Source organism: Pelecanus crispus, chromosome 1, assembly GCF_030463565.1.
Source record: "Pelecanus crispus isolate bPelCri1 chromosome 1, bPelCri1.pri, whole genome shotgun sequence".
NCBI classification, from domain to species: Eukaryota; Metazoa; Chordata; class Aves; order Pelecaniformes; family Pelecanidae; genus Pelecanus; species Pelecanus crispus.
In genome coordinates this window covers 62,865,962-62,884,400 of record NC_134643.1, presented here as the reverse complement: position 1 = coordinate 62,884,400, position 18,439 = coordinate 62,865,962, and the positions used below count along the sequence as shown (strand labels likewise).

Genomic DNA, 18,439 nt, shown 5'->3' with positions numbered 1-18,439 from the left:
ATGTGGTAGGATGAAAATACATACCCACTTTGTTCCTGGACAGAAAGACAAGGCAAGCCACTGATTGAGTCTTACCCTCTTCTTTGTCACCACTGAATGAGCAATTAGAGATTGTTCTCGTTCACAATACAGATAAGGAGCTGTTCTTTTAAAAGACTAGATCTTCTAAAAATTTAAAACTTGATAAAGGATTGATCTACCCTTCATTGTGTCTACTCAGATGTCTTCAACTAGCAGCAATCCACCTGTTTTCAGAGTAGAGGTCTCAAGTATCCTCCTAGTTCCATCCTATTTTTTAAAAAACAAACCAAACTAAAATCATTAAGGCTGTTTTATATCTGTGTCAACTTGATTTACTTATACCAGCTGGAACAATTACTTTGAGGACCTTCAAGTGGAATGATCAGTCTTGTCAATATTCCAGGAAAAGTCATTGCATCCATTGGAATAATTAGTCTCCCACATCGCCATCTCTGTCACCTATGAGCCACAGAAAATGAAAACCTATAGCTAATAAGGCAGTTCCAAGCAGATCTCCCAGTGCAGTAAGATAAGGAATAGAAAAACTGTCAGGATCTTTTCCTTTTTTCCAGAAGTGATGTACCATCCAGTCAGCAATCCATAACAGAGTAAACACCTACGGAACATCAAACAACCAAAATCTGTATTACTATCACTTAAGTTATATTGAAATGAAGTCAACAGTCAACATTATTGTATCCTTAGTACTTAGCACTATTGTATACAACTGCTTTTGTTAATAAACAATAAATTGTTAATAAACAATTAATATGAATTAGTTTCAGACTAAACCTCCCCACAACTAGAGACAGGGACACTTAGCCAACTTCACTCAGTCAATCACATGCACAGGTAGAAGGAACACATTGACTCATTGACAGCATTCTTCACCCAAACTATGCTTGAGGACTTCTGAAAATGGCAAGAAAAAGCAAAAACTCCAACCAAACGTGTGACTGCACTACTCACACAAGACATCATTCTGTACAGTGAGAGCCTAAGTGGGGATTCGAGATCATTCAGAACCGACTGATGTTGCCCCAGATGAAAACACTCAACACAGGCGTGACCCTTGTTTCCACAGGTCTAGAACTGTGCTGCAATCAGACATGATCTAAAGAATACCGGGTCAGATTAAGAACAGTTTCATCTGGATTGTATGAACTGCAAAAAATGGCCTAGAAGCTACTTTTATGCATGAAATACCATCTTCAGCCCTTCTCTAATAAGGCACACCTGCAATATATATTATGAAATTGTCACTCCAGGCTGAATTTGTCCCAAAGTAAAATATTTCATTCCCAACTGTGAATGTCTGAACATTCGAGAGGTTTGATCTTAATACCAAAGGTATGCATAATCATTAATTCAGTTTTAGAAGAGAATTCTTTTAATGTTGCACAGCTGTATGATAAGAGATGCTGGTTCAGTGGAATCATGTGTTGTGGCATGGCATGAGATGAATGGAGAAAGGACCACTACCTGAGCTTCCATTTCTTCTCGTCTCTTCTAAGGAGCTGCTTAAGATGAAATAAACACTGTATTTTATGTCTTTTTAGTTAATCAGATCCTTAGGAAGGGTAAACTTAAGACAGTTACTACCATAATTAGTTTTTTAGAAGTCTCCTATGTACATTTAAAGGAATATGCAGTACCAAAAGTAGTAAAAGATAGAAAATCCACATTTTATTTAGTAAATGATCAATTAGTGATATCAAAAGCATCTTTATAAATGTATGCACTCATTTACTGAAATACTGATGATTGCAAGACACTTCACAATACAAAATACAGTAAAATGAATGTCATATAAAAATTGTGTTGAAAAAGTCTCTCAATTAATCTTTGCTTTGCAAAAGTATATGTTAAAATACAAGCTGGAATTTCTAATTGGAAACAAAAAAAAAGAAAGGGAGGAGTATTTGCTTAATGAAAAATGCATGGCTTATTTATATAAACATATCTCCTGAAAAGGGAACTGTGTAGTCTAAGCTAATTATGCAAGTCCTAGGTGTGCTGACTGGAATCCAAACAAATATATTTAAAACAGATGTTTTCTTTGGAAGACTCTCAGATTCTTTGAGTCAGCTCCTTCTTCTAACAGAGACAAAAAGAGGCCTGTTTATAAAAGATACTGTACATTAACATCTCCTACAGCATGTACACAGAAGACTCTGTAGCGCCCCACATCAACAATAGTTATGTATGTTCTATTAGAAGATCAGAGCATTCGTTCCAAGAATAATTTATAATGCATTTATAGGACACAACCAATTAGACATAGCATACACAGTTCAATTGAAATGACAGTATGCACCTTTGGCTTTTAAAAACCATGACATGAAAACCTTTAATTTGTCTATATATTTTCCACCCTAAAATAACTGACTTAGATCATTGTGAAAAATAGGTAGTTTGGAAATTAAGTTTTGTGAACCTGCTCATATTAACTTACAGGTACACAACACAAATTATACCAACCCTGGGTCCTCTAAGTAATAGGAACAAAGTTATAGTATATTATATTAACTGATGCTTATGATAGTATGTGGTGGCAGTTGGGACATACTGCTTGCAGAATGAGATTGCAGTTCACCAGCCTGTATTTTGGTGAAGGAATAATGCTATCATCATGCATCTCATGGCTAGAAACTCACTAACATTTAAGAATTATATGGCTCAGTCTTTGGAAATGGTTACTTGTTTGGCCACAGCAGTTGGTGTTGCAAGATCAATGTGACAAATCTTTAATGATATTTTACTTCTTATCAATGTTACAAGGGGGTGATCAAAGTCATCAATCAACGCTTATTTTTGGGAAAAAACCAAAAAAACCAAAAACCAAAAGCCCTCCTATGAGTTTGCTGATTTTTGAAAGTAAGACAGTCCTTGAATTTAAAGTGAGAAGTCAGTCACAAAGATCTGTCAGAGGTAAAAAGAAGAGAAAAATCATACAAAAGACATTACAAAACTTGTTACTTCAAGTGGCATAACACTTCACATTTTCTGGGATTTATCAGTGACCTATACTTATTTCAGCAAAATCACGCAGATGGCATAGCAGTACAAATACTGTGTACTTCTACTCTGCATTTGTGCTATGAAGAAGAAAGCCTTCTTACTTCAAATTGAAAACCAGCTGTTTTTGAGGGAAAAAATAGAAGGATCAACATTACAGAAAAGCCTAATAAGATAGCACAAAAATTATCTGTTTAGCATGGAATGCTGTAGAAAAGTGATAAGAAAAGCTTGTAAATATATGCAGAACTGTTCAAGAAGTGAGCTAGTATTTTTAAATTATTTAATATACAGAGGAAGAGAACAATGAAGTGTTTTTTGCAAAAAAGAGCTGAGTAGTAGTAGAATTATGAAACAGAGCCCTAGGAGTTCTTCCAGACTGAAGAATTAAATAACCCTGAGGTTTAAGAAAGGTAAAAAATAACTAAATATCTATATACAGAAAAAGATCTATCTAAGAAAAGGGAGACTGTATAGTCTATAGTCACTGATCAAGAAAAAAAAGGCCAGAACAAGGACTGCAAAAATGCAGGCAACATTCCAAATCTTTTGATATTTTAAAAGGAAGATCATGCTAAGTTATTACTCTTCTGGGAAAAATTACAATCAAAATTGAGGAAAATGAAACTAAAGACATCATCAGTTTTAGACTAACAAAATATGAAATAAGTATCCCAATAATGACTGATATTTTCTATTTATAAATGTGTATTTGTAAAAATACTTATTGTCAAAGTGACATTGTCAAAAAGGTCCTCAGAAGACAGAAGCAGCAGAATATAGCAATAAGAATGAGAGGGAGGGAGGAGCAAAGGAGGGAAAGGCCAAGAGTGAAGTCTTTATCAAACCCTAATGATGAAAAATTTGAAAATATGGAGTACAAGTGCACATACCATTTTGTACAACAGACAGAAATAGAGAGCAAGTCTCGATATTGAACTTTCTGATTCAAATTCTGAATATCAGATTGAAACTGAAATTGAATATGAATGCTTAAATAAGAGTGAGCCTCACTATTTAAAGTTCAAATCTTGTGATTGCAAGACTAGAAATGGGAACATTATACACTGCAAAGCATTTTTTTCCTTTGTTATTGGGCACAATTTACTTTCATTCTTTAGATACAAGTAACAAATTTAGCTAAAGAAAAGTTATTTTTGGTCTTTTGCATGTAGTAAGGACCCTAAAAGCTGTCTGCATTTTCTCAAGTAATTAATTTCTCATGACTTCTGAGATGGAAAAAGTGAAACTTTATTCAAAAAAATACATAACTCCCTCCAAACAGTCTTAATACTGTCTAAGCTTCCTATAGCCTAATTGATACATTGCAGGATGCTATAATATTTTTATTGTTTCTTTCATCTGGGATGACCATATTTCACTGGGGAATGCATGTCAAATTCACAGTGTTAAAAAGTATAACATTCAAATGCATAATATTTCTAAAGCAGATTTGAATTTTTCATATTTTTATTAGTTTATACATTAGTTACTGTGATTAGTGAATCCCAACACCAAACTGGAAAGAGAAAGTCTAGGTTATATATTTGCATATGTTTTTTCACACAGGCATTATCAAAATTCTACTATAAGTTTATTATGTAGCACCAAGACCTTTTAGCAGTTTATTTAGCATGCCTTAGATGGACAGGATATGCTGCATGTTACTAGTACCGCTGATTCACCTTAAATCGGTTCCATGTGAAGGTGCGTTACAAAATAGTTTCATTCTGTTACTTTAGACAGGAAACACAGATGCAAATAAGCTGTGGTAACCTCTTTTCAAATGTTTTTTAATTCTGCTTTACTCTCAGACTTATATTGACTCAAAAGTCACTTATAATGTAACCAGGACAAGATCTGGTAATTACAGCATAAGTAAATCCATGAAATTCAAAGGTAAGTTTATTTTTTTTTAATTATGAGTGAAAAACCCCAATTAAGGATCTCTAAAAACTCCACGTCCTGACTCTGACATCATTCTCACCAGATTTATGGTTTAGGCCTTCTAGTGGTTTTGACCCTTCATTAAGTTAATTTTTAAATTATATATTACATTTCTCAGATTTTAAACGGCTTTTGATGTCTTCATGTGAAACTAAGTAGTAACTGTAAAGCACTCGTAACAGATCTACCCTGAACTTACTTGCTGAATTTCCATTGTCTACAGCCAGAATTCTGTAGTCAGTGAACTCTCAGAGTAGGGCCTACATATATTTTTCAAAACAAATTTTTCTCCACTGTCTTCTCAGGTAGCATATCTGGTGTGTATCATGTCCAAGGGAAACAAGTCACTATTTCCTCCAAACATACAGATATTTCCTTTACTGTCTGGCTGCAAAGAAACCACTGAACAGCAAGTTCTTTCTTGCTGTTGTTTGTTTGTGTTGTAGCTAAGTGGCATTAGCTATGCTATGGTATACAAGTACCCAGACAGCGTAACATAAATTTATGTAAGACTAAAACCTCATCTGAGTGAAAAAGAGGATACCGTTTTAACTGAAGTTGCTTCTAAATCAGTTTGATTATATTGATGTCATCTTGTGGGAAGGAACTTTTATTTATTCCACAGTTTAAATCCAAATTCCTCACACTGTCGTCTTGATGTCGTTGTAGCTTTGCCAGACACCCTGGTTTGACCAAGACAGCCCTAATTTCAAGCTGTTTGTCAGCTGTCTGAATGAGGAGTGCAGCCCAGACCATTAAGTGTTCAGGTATGCTCAACCTGCACTAGCCGTAGCACAACTCAGTATGTCATCCTACATAATAAGCATATATAAGCACTGCGAGCAAAGCCTTCTGGAGGCAAAAATTATATATCCCTGCTAATGACTTGATAGGAGCCAGGCTTCTACCACAGAGAGCAATGTGCCTGGACGTGAAAGAGTGGGTGATACCCACATTCAGATACCAATGAATCTGGTAAGTCTGCCCCTCATGCTGCAATGAAAAAGCACTGAACATGCAGAACTCTCCAGGTTTGGACCTTAGTTTCCATATTTCCTTGAATCATGTAGTCTCTTTAGCAGTTACATGCTCTACATTTTGGAAGTAACATTTCCTATTAGAAAAAGCAGTATTTAAAATGCTTTAAATGCTTTTTAAAAAAACGCTTTTTTATTTTCTCTATGAACGCCACCTTCCTTATTTCTCTATGATGTACAGTATACCCCATGAGCTATTTTTCCACATTGAAGAGGCCCATACCATCATTAGAATCCTCACGCTAGTGAGAAATCCAAGACGTTTTTGATGTGAGCAGGAAGTCATTACGAGCACTGCTGAATTCTTAGTTTTCTATTTATTGTCCCAAACAGCCCTGAAGCACTGCAAAAGTTACTTCACAAGCAGTACACAGCTGACCTTCATTGGATAAGGAGGACTGCATTTTGGAATTACTTAGTTGCTTGGTAATAGCTCTGGGAATCTCCTATTGTTTGTTTATTCCCTGAGTCTTTAATGTAACTGTATGCTCAGATTTGGTTAGGAGGTGTGAAAATTCCTTAGAGGGCATTTTACTGGCTCAGTGAGAACATGAAGAACAGAGGCTGCTTTTGAATGCTCAGAGCCCCGTGCCAGGACTGATGGCTTGGCAATTCCGGTGCTGCCCGCATTCTACTGCAGGTTGACGAGACAGAGGATGAAACTTTGTTCAGTGCATAGCCTCATACAGTTAAAAAATACTCGTGCCTTTGTCAGCTATAAGAGGAGGGCTGTTTTTCAATTAATATATTCTTTGCTGATCAAATGCCAGAATGTAACTGCATGTAGCATGCTAGTACGTGCTTGTGTGTGACTTGTTTTTCTAAAATTTTCAAGAAAAGACTATTCCTCTTAAATAGAGGCCAGTCACCAAATCCAAAACACATTTAAAATCAATATACTAGTTTTCATTAATGCACATTGGCTTGCTCAGATACTGTACACTGCATTATGTGAAGTACCCTGAACTAGATGAAAATGAAATTAACTATCTGATTGGAACTTCAGTAATAGCATATAGAGCTTGCAATGCAAATGAATTCCATTTTATCACTTTGGGAAGAAGAATATTGAAGTTTACAGGCAATCTGAAAAAGTCTGGTTAAAATGCCAGATAGAATTCATATGTATGTTACAAATTTACTGTAGAGATAATATGGAATAGCATAAACTGACAGAGGAAGACAGAAATATAAAAGTCATAACTAAAGTTTTTGTGTTAACATTTCCTTTATTTTTTTCAGCTTACTATAACATTCCAGTTCTACTTTTGTCATTTCCCTAACCCCTTCTTCTCCATTTTAAACAAACACAGAGCTGGACAATCAGAGATAATAAACAGATCTTGAAGTTAATTAACAATCTATTTCAGTCAACTGTAAAATATTGTCATTAAATAATTTAACCTCTTACAATAGTCACTTGAATTCTAAAGATAGAAAATTCACTTTATTGCTGTTGTTTTTTAATTTAGCATTAATTTTTTAACATAGTGGAAAAAATGTGAATAGGTGGTATATGGCCATAATCATTATTCAGCTACCCTTTCTGCCCCTCAGCTCAATATACGTAAGGAATTGGAAAGGGCAAACTAGTGATATCAAACCTACTTAAACACAGGCCATTTTTGACATCCATTTTCATGCTTCCATTTTCATTGCCTTCCATGGAAAGTGAAAATAAATGCAAAGTCCAATATATTATAAAAAAGGCCTAGAATGTAGATCCCTCACTGCTCAAAAGACTGTCCTTGGATTTGTTTTGTTGGTAATTTAAATGACAATAATTGGCTGTGAGGTTTTTCAGTTTTACAGCAGAACTGGAAAAGCCATCATTGGGACGACAAAAATATAAAAGAATTCTGGAAAAGTGAGATCAGTAGATGTTGGCTTATGCCAAAAGAAATGGCAGCTTGAAAACTGTTCTTTACTATATGCAGGTGCACAGATGATGTCACTGAAAAAAGGGAAGAGGAATGAGTACAAATATTTCAGTGTTTTCCTTGAGAAAGGAGAAACTTAAAAGCACACAACTGCAGTAGGGAAGTGCTTCAGACTGACCGGTAAATAAAATAGGTTCACAATTTAAGGGTTAAAGCAAGAATCATCTCTCTGAAAATTTTAAATCTGCTCTAATTAGAGGTACACAAAACTACAATAATCGCTAACTAGAAAAATGCCAGAATAAATAAAATGGGGAAAAGAATCTATTACATATTTCAGAAGGTGTTAAAAAACGCAGGGTTCCATATTGTAAATCTGTCAAGACCCATGAGAAGTTATAGTGTGCAATACTGTTACTCAGTTTCAAAGTAAATACATCCCAAACTGCCTGTTATGGCTAAAGACAGAAGATAAAGAGGAAAAAAATAATCTATAAAAGGGGAAAAAAAGAAAAAAAGCTATATGTCTGCTTTATAGGTGAAAAATCAAGAAAATCAGGTGTGGTCTTATGGACTGCAATGGAGATGCGCGACTGCAAAACTGAATACTCTAATCAGACCTTGAATTTATAAAAATCAACTTTACACATGTATATGTGCTGATACTGGGTCTGAATTACTGTGTGATCTGAAAGTCCTGCCCTAATGCCTTAACTTGGTTCTCAGCTGAACTTCTGCATTTCTTACATCTTACCCTGTCCTTTGCTGCTGAAGAAAAGGTTTGTATCCCTAAACATAGTATGACTGCAGATCTGTGAGCAGGAAGACCGTATGGATTTCATGGACTGTTTGGATTTACGAATTCAGATTGATTCCCATGTGAAATCTCTGAAGTCTAATAATGGCTGAAATCACACTGCAGTCTTACCTTCAGCAAAGGCATTAACACGGACTCTTTCCCCAACCTGTTTTTGTTAAGCTTATAGGAACTTAGTATCACTGAGAGAGCTGAGACTTAGAAAAACTTGACTGAAATGGGCCAAAGGATTCAAAAGTTATCAGAAAGGATAGCCAGACAGACAGAAAAGACAGAGTGAAGGAATAGCATCATTTCCTCAGGAAAACACATTATAAAACAAGTGATAAGGCTGGAAACTAAGAATATTATGTAAGAGGAAAATGAAAAGTAATTTATAACTTTTCGTATGACATTCTCACTGGCAAAGGTTGGAACGTTACCAGTTATATTCTACCAAAAAAGTACAGAATACTCATATGAAATTAAAATAGTAACAGTTTTTGATATTGAAAACTTTTATTGAAATAGCAGTGTGATAAACACAGAAAGACAATTCAGAACCTTAAAAATTACAATTTTTATTAAGGATTGATTGATGATAATGTTTGTATTTTAAAACTAAATTGGTCACATTTTTAGAAGCAGTATGGATATTTAACTTATGGACATTTCAACTGTATTTTTATTGTGTTACATGAACAGTCAACCTTTGGTTTTAAGGTACAAGGAAACATTATAGTTAGTTCAGCCAAGTTTTAGCTAAAAATTGGCTGTGGATTTAATAAAAACGTTTCATTTTGTATTACTGATTTCTCTAAGTGAAATCACTTCACCTTAAGACATTGCTATTTCAAAAGGCATCTTTCAAGAACTGCCCTTGATGGGTGTGAACAGGCCACTAAGAAAGACCAGCCAAAATAATGTAACAATGTTTGAGAATTGATGCAATTAGAATTCCTTGTACAGTGATTGCTGTCAGACTAATTTCAACTTCAATAAATATTAAGAATGCACCAAGCAAGCCATAACATTCTTATCTACTGCATTTTTGACTATGTTAACTAAAACAGTAATGTGAACCACTTCAGGAGATATCTTTCAGAGTTTTCCTTGATGTATTCATTATTCATAAATGCTAGTTTTCCTTCTCTCCATCTCCCTTCTAGCTGATTAAAATGATGGGGGTTTTAGATGCAACAGTTCCAAGAAGCATGTGAAAGAGAAAGCACAAGATGCATGACTGGGAAATAATGCAGTCAAGTGTCTTCTGAAAAGCACTCACAATGCAGATACACCTGTGTAAGCTGTATACATGTGGAGATAATTCAAATTCAGATACTTCAAAACCATGCTGAAAGCCTGTATTAACCCATACCTTCTTGTACTATTCATGAGATTTCAGAAATCAGATAAAACATTATTTTCTTCAAGAACTTGATTTTATACAAGCATTTTCAAGTTGTACTTGTTCTTACCTGTAGCAGAGCTGCAAACAAATATACTGCTATAAAGATAGGAGTTAAGGAAGTGTGGCCGCTTTTCATGAAGTGGATAGTGTACAAGAAAATCAGGTGTCCAGGAATCACCAAAAGAAGCAGAACTTGGGCTGATTTGTTATTTACTCCTACAATTAAAAAAAGCCAAAATTCAGTTAAGCTCTTCAATTACTCTATCAGATTTTTATTAATTTTAATATAAAAATGAGGTTTGGAATTCCACAGCATTGACGATTGTGGAACAGCAGGCATTATTTTCTGCTAAGACTCCTTGAGGATTTTCACAGGGGGAAAAAAAGCCCCCCCTGTGTCTGCCAGAAAAGTTAAGCAGGGCCCTTCCAGAAGAGGGTGCAAACTGTCTGCTTTCATTCTGTACTCATGTAATACTGTCTACTTTTTTGGAGCTGCAGGGACCTCCTAAAGCCTTCCTAGGAAAGAGGACGTTTTGGACACCATATTCAAGACATCCTCAAAAGTACCTTATATTTCTAAAAGTAATCCCACATTTACCATTTTCTCATCTGTTCCAATTAATTTCATAAATATGAAAGTGTAATACATGCTGTTGACACATCACATTTCACCACAGTTACTACATTATTAGGAAAGGGGGCAATACAGGGGAGGAAGAAGCTGTGAAGCCCGAATCTAGAAAGAAAATGGCACATGGGAAATGGAAAGCAGGGACTTGGGTTAATAGTAATGTTAGATATAAAGTTTGGTCCTAACAGGAGATTGGTTTGAACTTCTGGAGGAAAATGACAAAGGTTAGGAGTGGGTAAACAAGTTAAGGAAAGATGAAGGTTGAAATCCTTCTGAGTGGGTATCATCAGTGTTCTGCCTCATCAGTCCCTATCCTTGACCCTTGCCAGGGTTACACCTTCCTCTGTGTTCCCCTCTATGCATTGCCTCCTGCAGGGAGTTGCTTGTGATTCCCATAGGCAAACAGCTGCAGGCAAAGGAAACTGCCGAGCCTCTGCTGCCTTTGAATTGCATACAAGTTCAGTTTGTTGCTGTTTCTCACTGGGGGTCCAGTCTGGTATACAGGGGGAAAAAGAAGAGACATGAGACAGTAGTTTTAACAATTAACTGGCTAATACGTACCTGCACCATAATAGGTTCTGCATGGATAATAGCAACCCTTGGCTTCTTCTGGCAGTTCTCCAGGAATGCTATGCAAATGGAGGTAGGTAGAAATTCTGCTAGCTTGAATAGCTACTAGATTACCACCAATACCTGAAATACAAAAGGGAACAAGTGGTAAATTTTCAACTATTTTTTTCCTCTAGTAGGCAATATTTTTGCAAATTTACCAAATTCCTCTATGTTTAGCAAAGTCTCCTACATACAAAAGTCAAAAAGAGAAACATCTTTAGAATGTGTATTAGTTATAGACAGGCTAACACCAAGCACTACAATAAGTCAAAAAACTTGGGCTATAATTTGGTGTACCACTGGATATTTGGAATATCCATATTGAAAATTTGGATATTTGGAGATTAGTTTTAATTCATGATAAGTGCAAAAGATTCCTCCAAAAGGTTCAGTCTGATGCTTTCTCACAGGTGAAGCTCCCTTTTATTGCTCCCTCTTCTTTGGAAACCCCTCTTGGAACAATAGAACTACTACATAATTGTGCCACTGCTGGATTACCTTCCTAGGTCAGTATTGTTGGCAAGTCTAAGTAATGCAAAGCAGATGCATTCACTACCACAAGCATAAGTGCAGATTTCATACACAGAATCATAGGGCTGGAAAAGACTTCAAGAGCTAATCTATCCATTCCCCTTTGCCACAAAGCAGGATTAACTACAATCTTCTGCCATTCATAATTCAGGTTGAAAGGACAAGACAAGCATCTGAATAACTGATTTTTAAAAGAATGGTAGTGATGGAGATTCTGCCTTCTCTGTGACAACTGTTGATATACTTCCCATTAGAAAAAAGATTTCTATGAAACAATCCACCCTATGATGCGAAGAGAAGTGGCTGGCATTGTTACAAGGCTACTGTCTATAATCTTTGAAACGTCATGGAGAACAGGGGATATCCCTGATGACTGGAAGAGAGCAAATGTCACACCCATCTTCAGCAAAGCATTTGACAGTTTCCCCCAGCTTCCTCCTAGACAAACTGTCAAGTTATAGACTGGATGGGCAGTTTGTGAAATGAGTAGGAAATTGGCTAACAGCTTGCACTCAGAGGGTGGTAATCAATGGTTTTTACTTGGACTGGCAGGCTGTCACAAGTGGGATCCCCCAGGGATTGATACTGGGCCCCACACTGTTCAACATCTTCAAAAATTACCTGGATGATGGGATTGAAAGTACCCTCACCAAGTTTGCTGATGACACTAAACTTGGTGGTGAGGTGGACACATTGGAAGGGAGAGCCATCTTACGGAGAGACCTGGACAGGCTGGAAGAGAGGGCTAGCAAGAACAGTATGAAGTTTAACAAAGACAAGTGCAAAGTCCTGCACCTGGGACAACATAACCAAAAAAGCCCAGTACAAGCTAGGATCTGTGTGGCTGGAGAACAGCCTTGCTGAAAGGGACCTGGGGGTCCTGGTGGATGAGATGAACATGAGTCAGCAGTGTGCTGCTGCAGCAACAAAGGCAAATTGGATCCTGGGCTGCATCCATCTCTACTTGCAGAGATAGAGACATGATCATCCCATTCTACTCAGTGCTTGTCAGGCTGCACCTGGAGTACTGTGTCCAGTTCTGGTCCCCACAATTCAAGGAAGATGTGGACAGACTGAAGAAGGTCGAAAGGAGGGCCATGAAGATGATCAAAGGGCTGGAGAACCTGCCCTATAAGGAAAGACTGAAGGAGCTAGGTCTTTTCTTGCTGGAGAAGAGAAGGCTCAGGGGAGACCTCATCACAGTTTTCCAGTATTTAAAGGGCAGCTACAAAAAGGATGGAGGCTTTCTTTTCACAAGGACCCACATGGAGAGGACAAGGGGCAATGGGTACAGGTTGCACTGGAACAGGTTTCATCTCAATATAAGAAAGAAATTTTTTATAGTGAGAACAATCATTCACTGGAACAACCACCCTAGGGATGTGGTGGAATCCCCTTCACTGGAGGTTTTCAAGATGTGACTGGACAGGGTGCTAGATAATCTCATCTAGGCTCCCGTTCCCACAAAAGGTTGGACCAGATGATCTTTCGAGGTCCCTTCCAACATAGGGTGTTCTATGTTCTATGAAGTTTTACTTGCATAATAAGAAAACTAAACCAGCTTGTTATATCTACATTACAGAATGCAGAGTGGCACTAGCACAAAATTTTCCTATTGCTATTATACTCTAGAGTTGTCTACTTGCATATCAAGCATATACTTTTTTTTTTCCCCCAGGTGTTTTACATAGCAATGGGCTGCTCTGAGAAGATATGATCAGGCAGAAGTAATGCAGATTTTGTTCCCCACTGAGGAAGGAGAAAGTCCTTTTTAACTGTAGTTTAACTGATTTGTTTATCTGATGTTTAGGGCTTGCTTTGGTTGCAGAACAAATATCTGTGGTCATCAGAAGATTCTATTTGCCAAATTCTTTTGGTGAGTATGGAATGGTTAAGACAAAGATCTAATACTGAGAACTGAAGGAAGATTTCCTGCCTTACCACTGCTTAAGGACAATTAGTGGCACAACCTAACAAGGAAGTAGGACTTCTAAGCAAAAAGCTTCAGATACAAATCAGGAAATGAGGTATTAGAAAAAATCATGGAGGTGGCAGAAAGGAGAAAAATATATATATCTATTAGGGATATAGTATAGGGACAGAAATATTAACTACCAAAATGTTGAGTCAGTCTTTGCAAAGAAAATTAAAATAACAGTAGCTTTTTTTTCAGGCAAACTACAGAAAGAGAAGTAAAATAAGGGATTTATATAAGCTGCAAAAGGGGTTCAAACAGATTAAAAAAAAAAAAAATCTAAGTAGTGTCCAAAGTCTGTCTTTTGATTGAGAACAATAAATTTGAGACTTATGACTAATGAGAATAAGGTATGGAAAGGGAGGCAGAAATAAAATTAAGGATCAATGCACTACATTTGGATGGGGATCAGATAATTTCTGTGACTGAATTACAAAAAAGCTGTTATGTAAAACTGCTTCTTAATAAAGCAACAAAGCTGGGGATGGTGCCATATGACTAGAAATATGAAACAGTTTCTGCTTAAAAAAGAGGGGATAAAAGCAATCTGGGTAATTACAAGACAGCTAACAACTGCAATAACTGATATATTCAAAACAATATTAAAAGAAAAAATTAGTAAAGACTTCTCTCACTATCCCTATCTATTACAGTACTATGAGAACAAATAAAAGATAGAAGTAAATAGGGCTGTTTTTCAAGGTATGCCTTGAGGTTTGTAGCAATGCAACCATAAACCATGTTGGCACAAAAAACCAGATTTCAAGTATTTCCTAGAATGCATGCAATTTCCTCTTGTGACTGATAATTATCTGCTTCAACAAATTCAGACAATCAGAAATATGATAGATGATCTGGACCTCTTTCCCTAACTAATAACAAAGGAAACTGAGTGAGAGAAATAAATTAAGGAAAATGGAAATTTGCCCATTTGAAATGGCAATAAAAAAACTGTCTGGACAACAGAGACATAGACAAGTCTATGAAAGAAGGTATGAGATTGGTTGTCAATCCTTTGAGGGATAGCTATTAATCAAAAATCTTTCTACTTTCATAACCACCATTTAGAGAAAGTATGCCCCAAGCCCTATTGTGCATGTAGATAACAAGAAAAATGAATGAGAGGTAGTAAGAGTGATTCTAAAAGAAATTGGCCAGCCATAGGATGCTGGTAAAAACAAGGCAATAGCTCTGCAAAGGAAGCTGACATGCTAACCAAAACAGCCAGTGTGGAGCGTGATTTCAAGAGGTGTAACAGTCTCTTTTCTATTTTAACTACAGCTAAGTTGAACATACACAATCTATTTTAGCTAACTAGAAAGTCAATATTCACATGTTAAAAACCATTATTTTAAATTTCATTTGGTCTGAGTCTCAATAATCTCGTATCAGTGGTATACGGATATTTTTAAACTCACAGAAGATAGGCAGGTGTACTGAAGTGTAAAAAGCTGCTAGAATCCATATATCCTGCTCAGTCTCAACCAGCTGACAATGTATGGTGATAGACAGCAGCACTCATGATGTCTTTTAGTTCTGTCCACCCATCTGCCAGTTCTTCCTTCTAACTATTTTTTAACCTTTGGGCCAATTTCAACCAGTGACACAGAAGAGGAACAATGATGTCATGGAAAGCAGAGGGAGAATGGAGAAAATGTTGTGAGCAGCAGGTATTGCAGGGACACGAGGCCATAGGGAACACTGGGGGTTGAAAGGGCTATCTGGTGCTCTAAAAACTCAGGATACAAATCAGCAGGGAATCAGGTTTCATTATTCTGCTGGTCATAGAATGACTATTATAAAGCTGTGCTTGCATTGAATGAACCATTTCAATATGTACAGAGACATGCAGTTTGTTTTGTAACACCAGTTACTGTGCATGTGAAGTTATCTCAGCAGTATCAGATTAAACAGATCCCTACAAGAATGCAGAAAATGGATAAACCACGTAGGTTGACAAGATGTCAATACACAAAATTGATAGCTTCTCAGCATCTTCTGAATGCATAAATGGTCATGTAGCTCAGTAGCTGCTCATATTATGAAAATCTTGATAGACATATATGAGGACTGTTTCCGTGAACATTTAAGTCAGAATTTTTTGTCCTGGAAAACAGTATTGCAGTCATCATAGCAAATACTTTATAATAAAGACTAACTTTGTTAGCTTCTTTCCGTTCTCATGAGAACTACAACACAGAGGAAAGTAATTTCCTTCAAAAGTAAAATCCTACAACTGTTACTGCATTCCTCTCAGAACAGCAGATGCATTTAACTTCAATATGAGAGTGCTACTTTGTCAATAAGCAGAAGAGATGTTGTTTGCTGAAGTGTGAAGGATGTCATGCTGACTTATAACATTAAAAGAAAATTGAAAACCTCATCATTTTATTGAGCCAGTTAAGGGCTAAGCAAGAATAAATACTTCTGAAAATTGTTATCACAGTTCTTTTTTGTCTAACAAGCACAGAAACCGTATTCAAAGTAGAGCCAAAACCATGTCATGTATTTGCGAATAGGCCTAAGGGTGTGATTCTATTAATCATTATCTGGAAAAAGGACTTTTTTCTAATTATAGAAGTAACCATGCTATTCAGAAAACCACATTAAAAGTACTTTACGTCAATGCATCTTAAATAACATTTCAAAGCAAATCTGTGTTTCATAACCCTCATTACAGGTAAAAAACCAGAAGTTAAGGGAAGCTGGATGGGTGTTGCTGATGAGACTGGTGTGAGACCATCCAATGCTCTAGGCAACACAGCGGGCTGTTTTTTTCCTCAGATCTTCCACTGCATGTTTTGATAAACAGGGTAACATTTTCCAGGGAAAACTGGGGGGAGTCGCTGATAAACCAGAGGGCTGTACTGCCATTCAGAGGGAACTGGACAGGCTGGAGAATTGGGTCGAGAGGAATCTCATTAATTTCAACAAAAGGAAACGACAAGTCCTGCATCTGGGTAGGAATAACCTTGTGCACCAGTACAGGCTGGGAGTTGACCATCTGGAAATCAGCTTTGCAGAGAAGGACATGGGGGTCCTGGAGGACAAGCAGCTGACCATGACACAGCAATCCACCTTCACAGCAAAGGTCAACAGCATCCTGGGCTGCATTAGGAAAAGCATCACCAGCAGGCCAAGAGAGGTGATGCTTCCTCTGTACTCTGCACTGGTGAGGCCACATCTGGAGTACCATGTCCATTTCTGAGCTCCCCAGTACAAGAAATGGACTTACATGAGGAGAAGTTGAGAGCTGTGACTGTTCAGCCTGGAGAAGAGAAGGCTCAGGAGGATCTTATTAATGTGTACAAATACCTGAGGTGAGGGATGAAGACAAGGGAGCCAGGCTCTTCTCAGTAGTACCCACTGAGAGGACAAGAGGCAGTGAGAAAAAATTGAAACACAAGATATTCCAGCTGAACACAAAAAAACCCCACTTTTTTTACAGTGAGGGTGGTCAAACACTGGAACAGGTTACCCAAGGAGATTGTGGAGTCTCCATCTATGGAGATATTCAAAACCCTACTGGACAACATGCTCTAGTGGACCCTGTTCAAGCAGGGGCTTGGACTAGATCTCAAAAGGTCCCTTCCAACCTAAATGCTTCTGTGATTTTATAAAAATGTAAATAAAGCCACCTTTTCCTCCTAATTCTATTTCAGCTCCTCTTCTCTCAATTCTATTTCAGCTATGTTTCAAATGAACTGAGCAAGCACTACTTGCTTATTGCTTTTGGAGAACAGATGTATCCATCTAACCTTAGATAAGGACTCTAAATTTTGAATCTTGAGCAGACAAGGTACTTGTCTTCCTGTGATTTGCCAAGGTAGCTCACCGTCTTTCAGACACTGTTGGGAGCCCCTTGCTCAGGGTTTATCTGCAGAAGGCCAGAATCAAGGTGTTCCAAAGCCAAAGTTCACAGTAAATGCAGCCCTCCAGGTTGTATAGTAACCTATCTGTAAATGCTCCATGGGTAGAACTGGTATAAATTATGATGCAGTCGAATAATATGACTACTATTCTTCCTCTCAGACCTCTAATTCAATGCCACAAAGTATTGCCTAAATAAACACAACTTTGATATTTTGCTTTATTCTTAGCATATAATGAATGCCTGATAGTCTTATTTAATATCCACTATTCAAAGCTTGAACTGAATAAGACTTACAGTTTTCTTTCTGCTTTTCAGTGCTGCTTGTCACTATAAATCGGAATATTTTACAAACGTTAATGTATTTATTTTTAAAACATACCTGTGAAGTGATATTTTTGTACTATCTGCAAAGAGCATTTTTCAGTTTTGGATACCCAATGTAAAATATTTCAGTGTTTTTCTCCCAAAATGTTTATGTATTTAAAGCAGGTTGCTCAATGATTTCCTTTGTACCAAGAAATGTTTAGCATTTCTGCAGCTCAGATCCAGAATCTCTAATCAGGGATTCCAGAAAAAGAGAAGAATTAAGTTATTACTAATCAGTAAAAAATCTGGTTTAATGTACTTGTTGAGCACCAGGGGAGAACTGTACAATAGGCAAGAGCTATTTTCCAAAGCAGTATTCAACTACCTTATTTATAAATCA

General features: G+C 36.9%; 1 protein-coding gene across 2 annotated transcripts in view; it reads right to left on the bottom strand.

Moving 5' to 3' along the window:
• Positions 1-451: 451 nt before the first annotated feature.
• Positions 452-18,439, bottom strand: part of SLC41A2 (solute carrier family 41 member 2) — a 47,997-nt gene continuing 30,009 nt past the window's right edge. The window contains exons 8-11 of one of the 2 annotated variants that reach the window (XM_075716775.1): positions 17,175-17,225; positions 11,303-11,434; positions 10,178-10,326; positions 452-637 (exon numbers count right to left, since the gene is read on the bottom strand). In XM_075716775.1, coding sequence (XP_075572890.1) covers positions 452-637; positions 10,178-10,326; positions 11,303-11,434; positions 17,175-17,225 — 518 coding nt within the window. The remainder of the gene's footprint in view (positions 638-10,177; positions 10,327-11,302; positions 11,435-17,174; positions 17,226-18,439) is intronic. The other variant, XM_009483048.2, reaches the window with a different exon arrangement.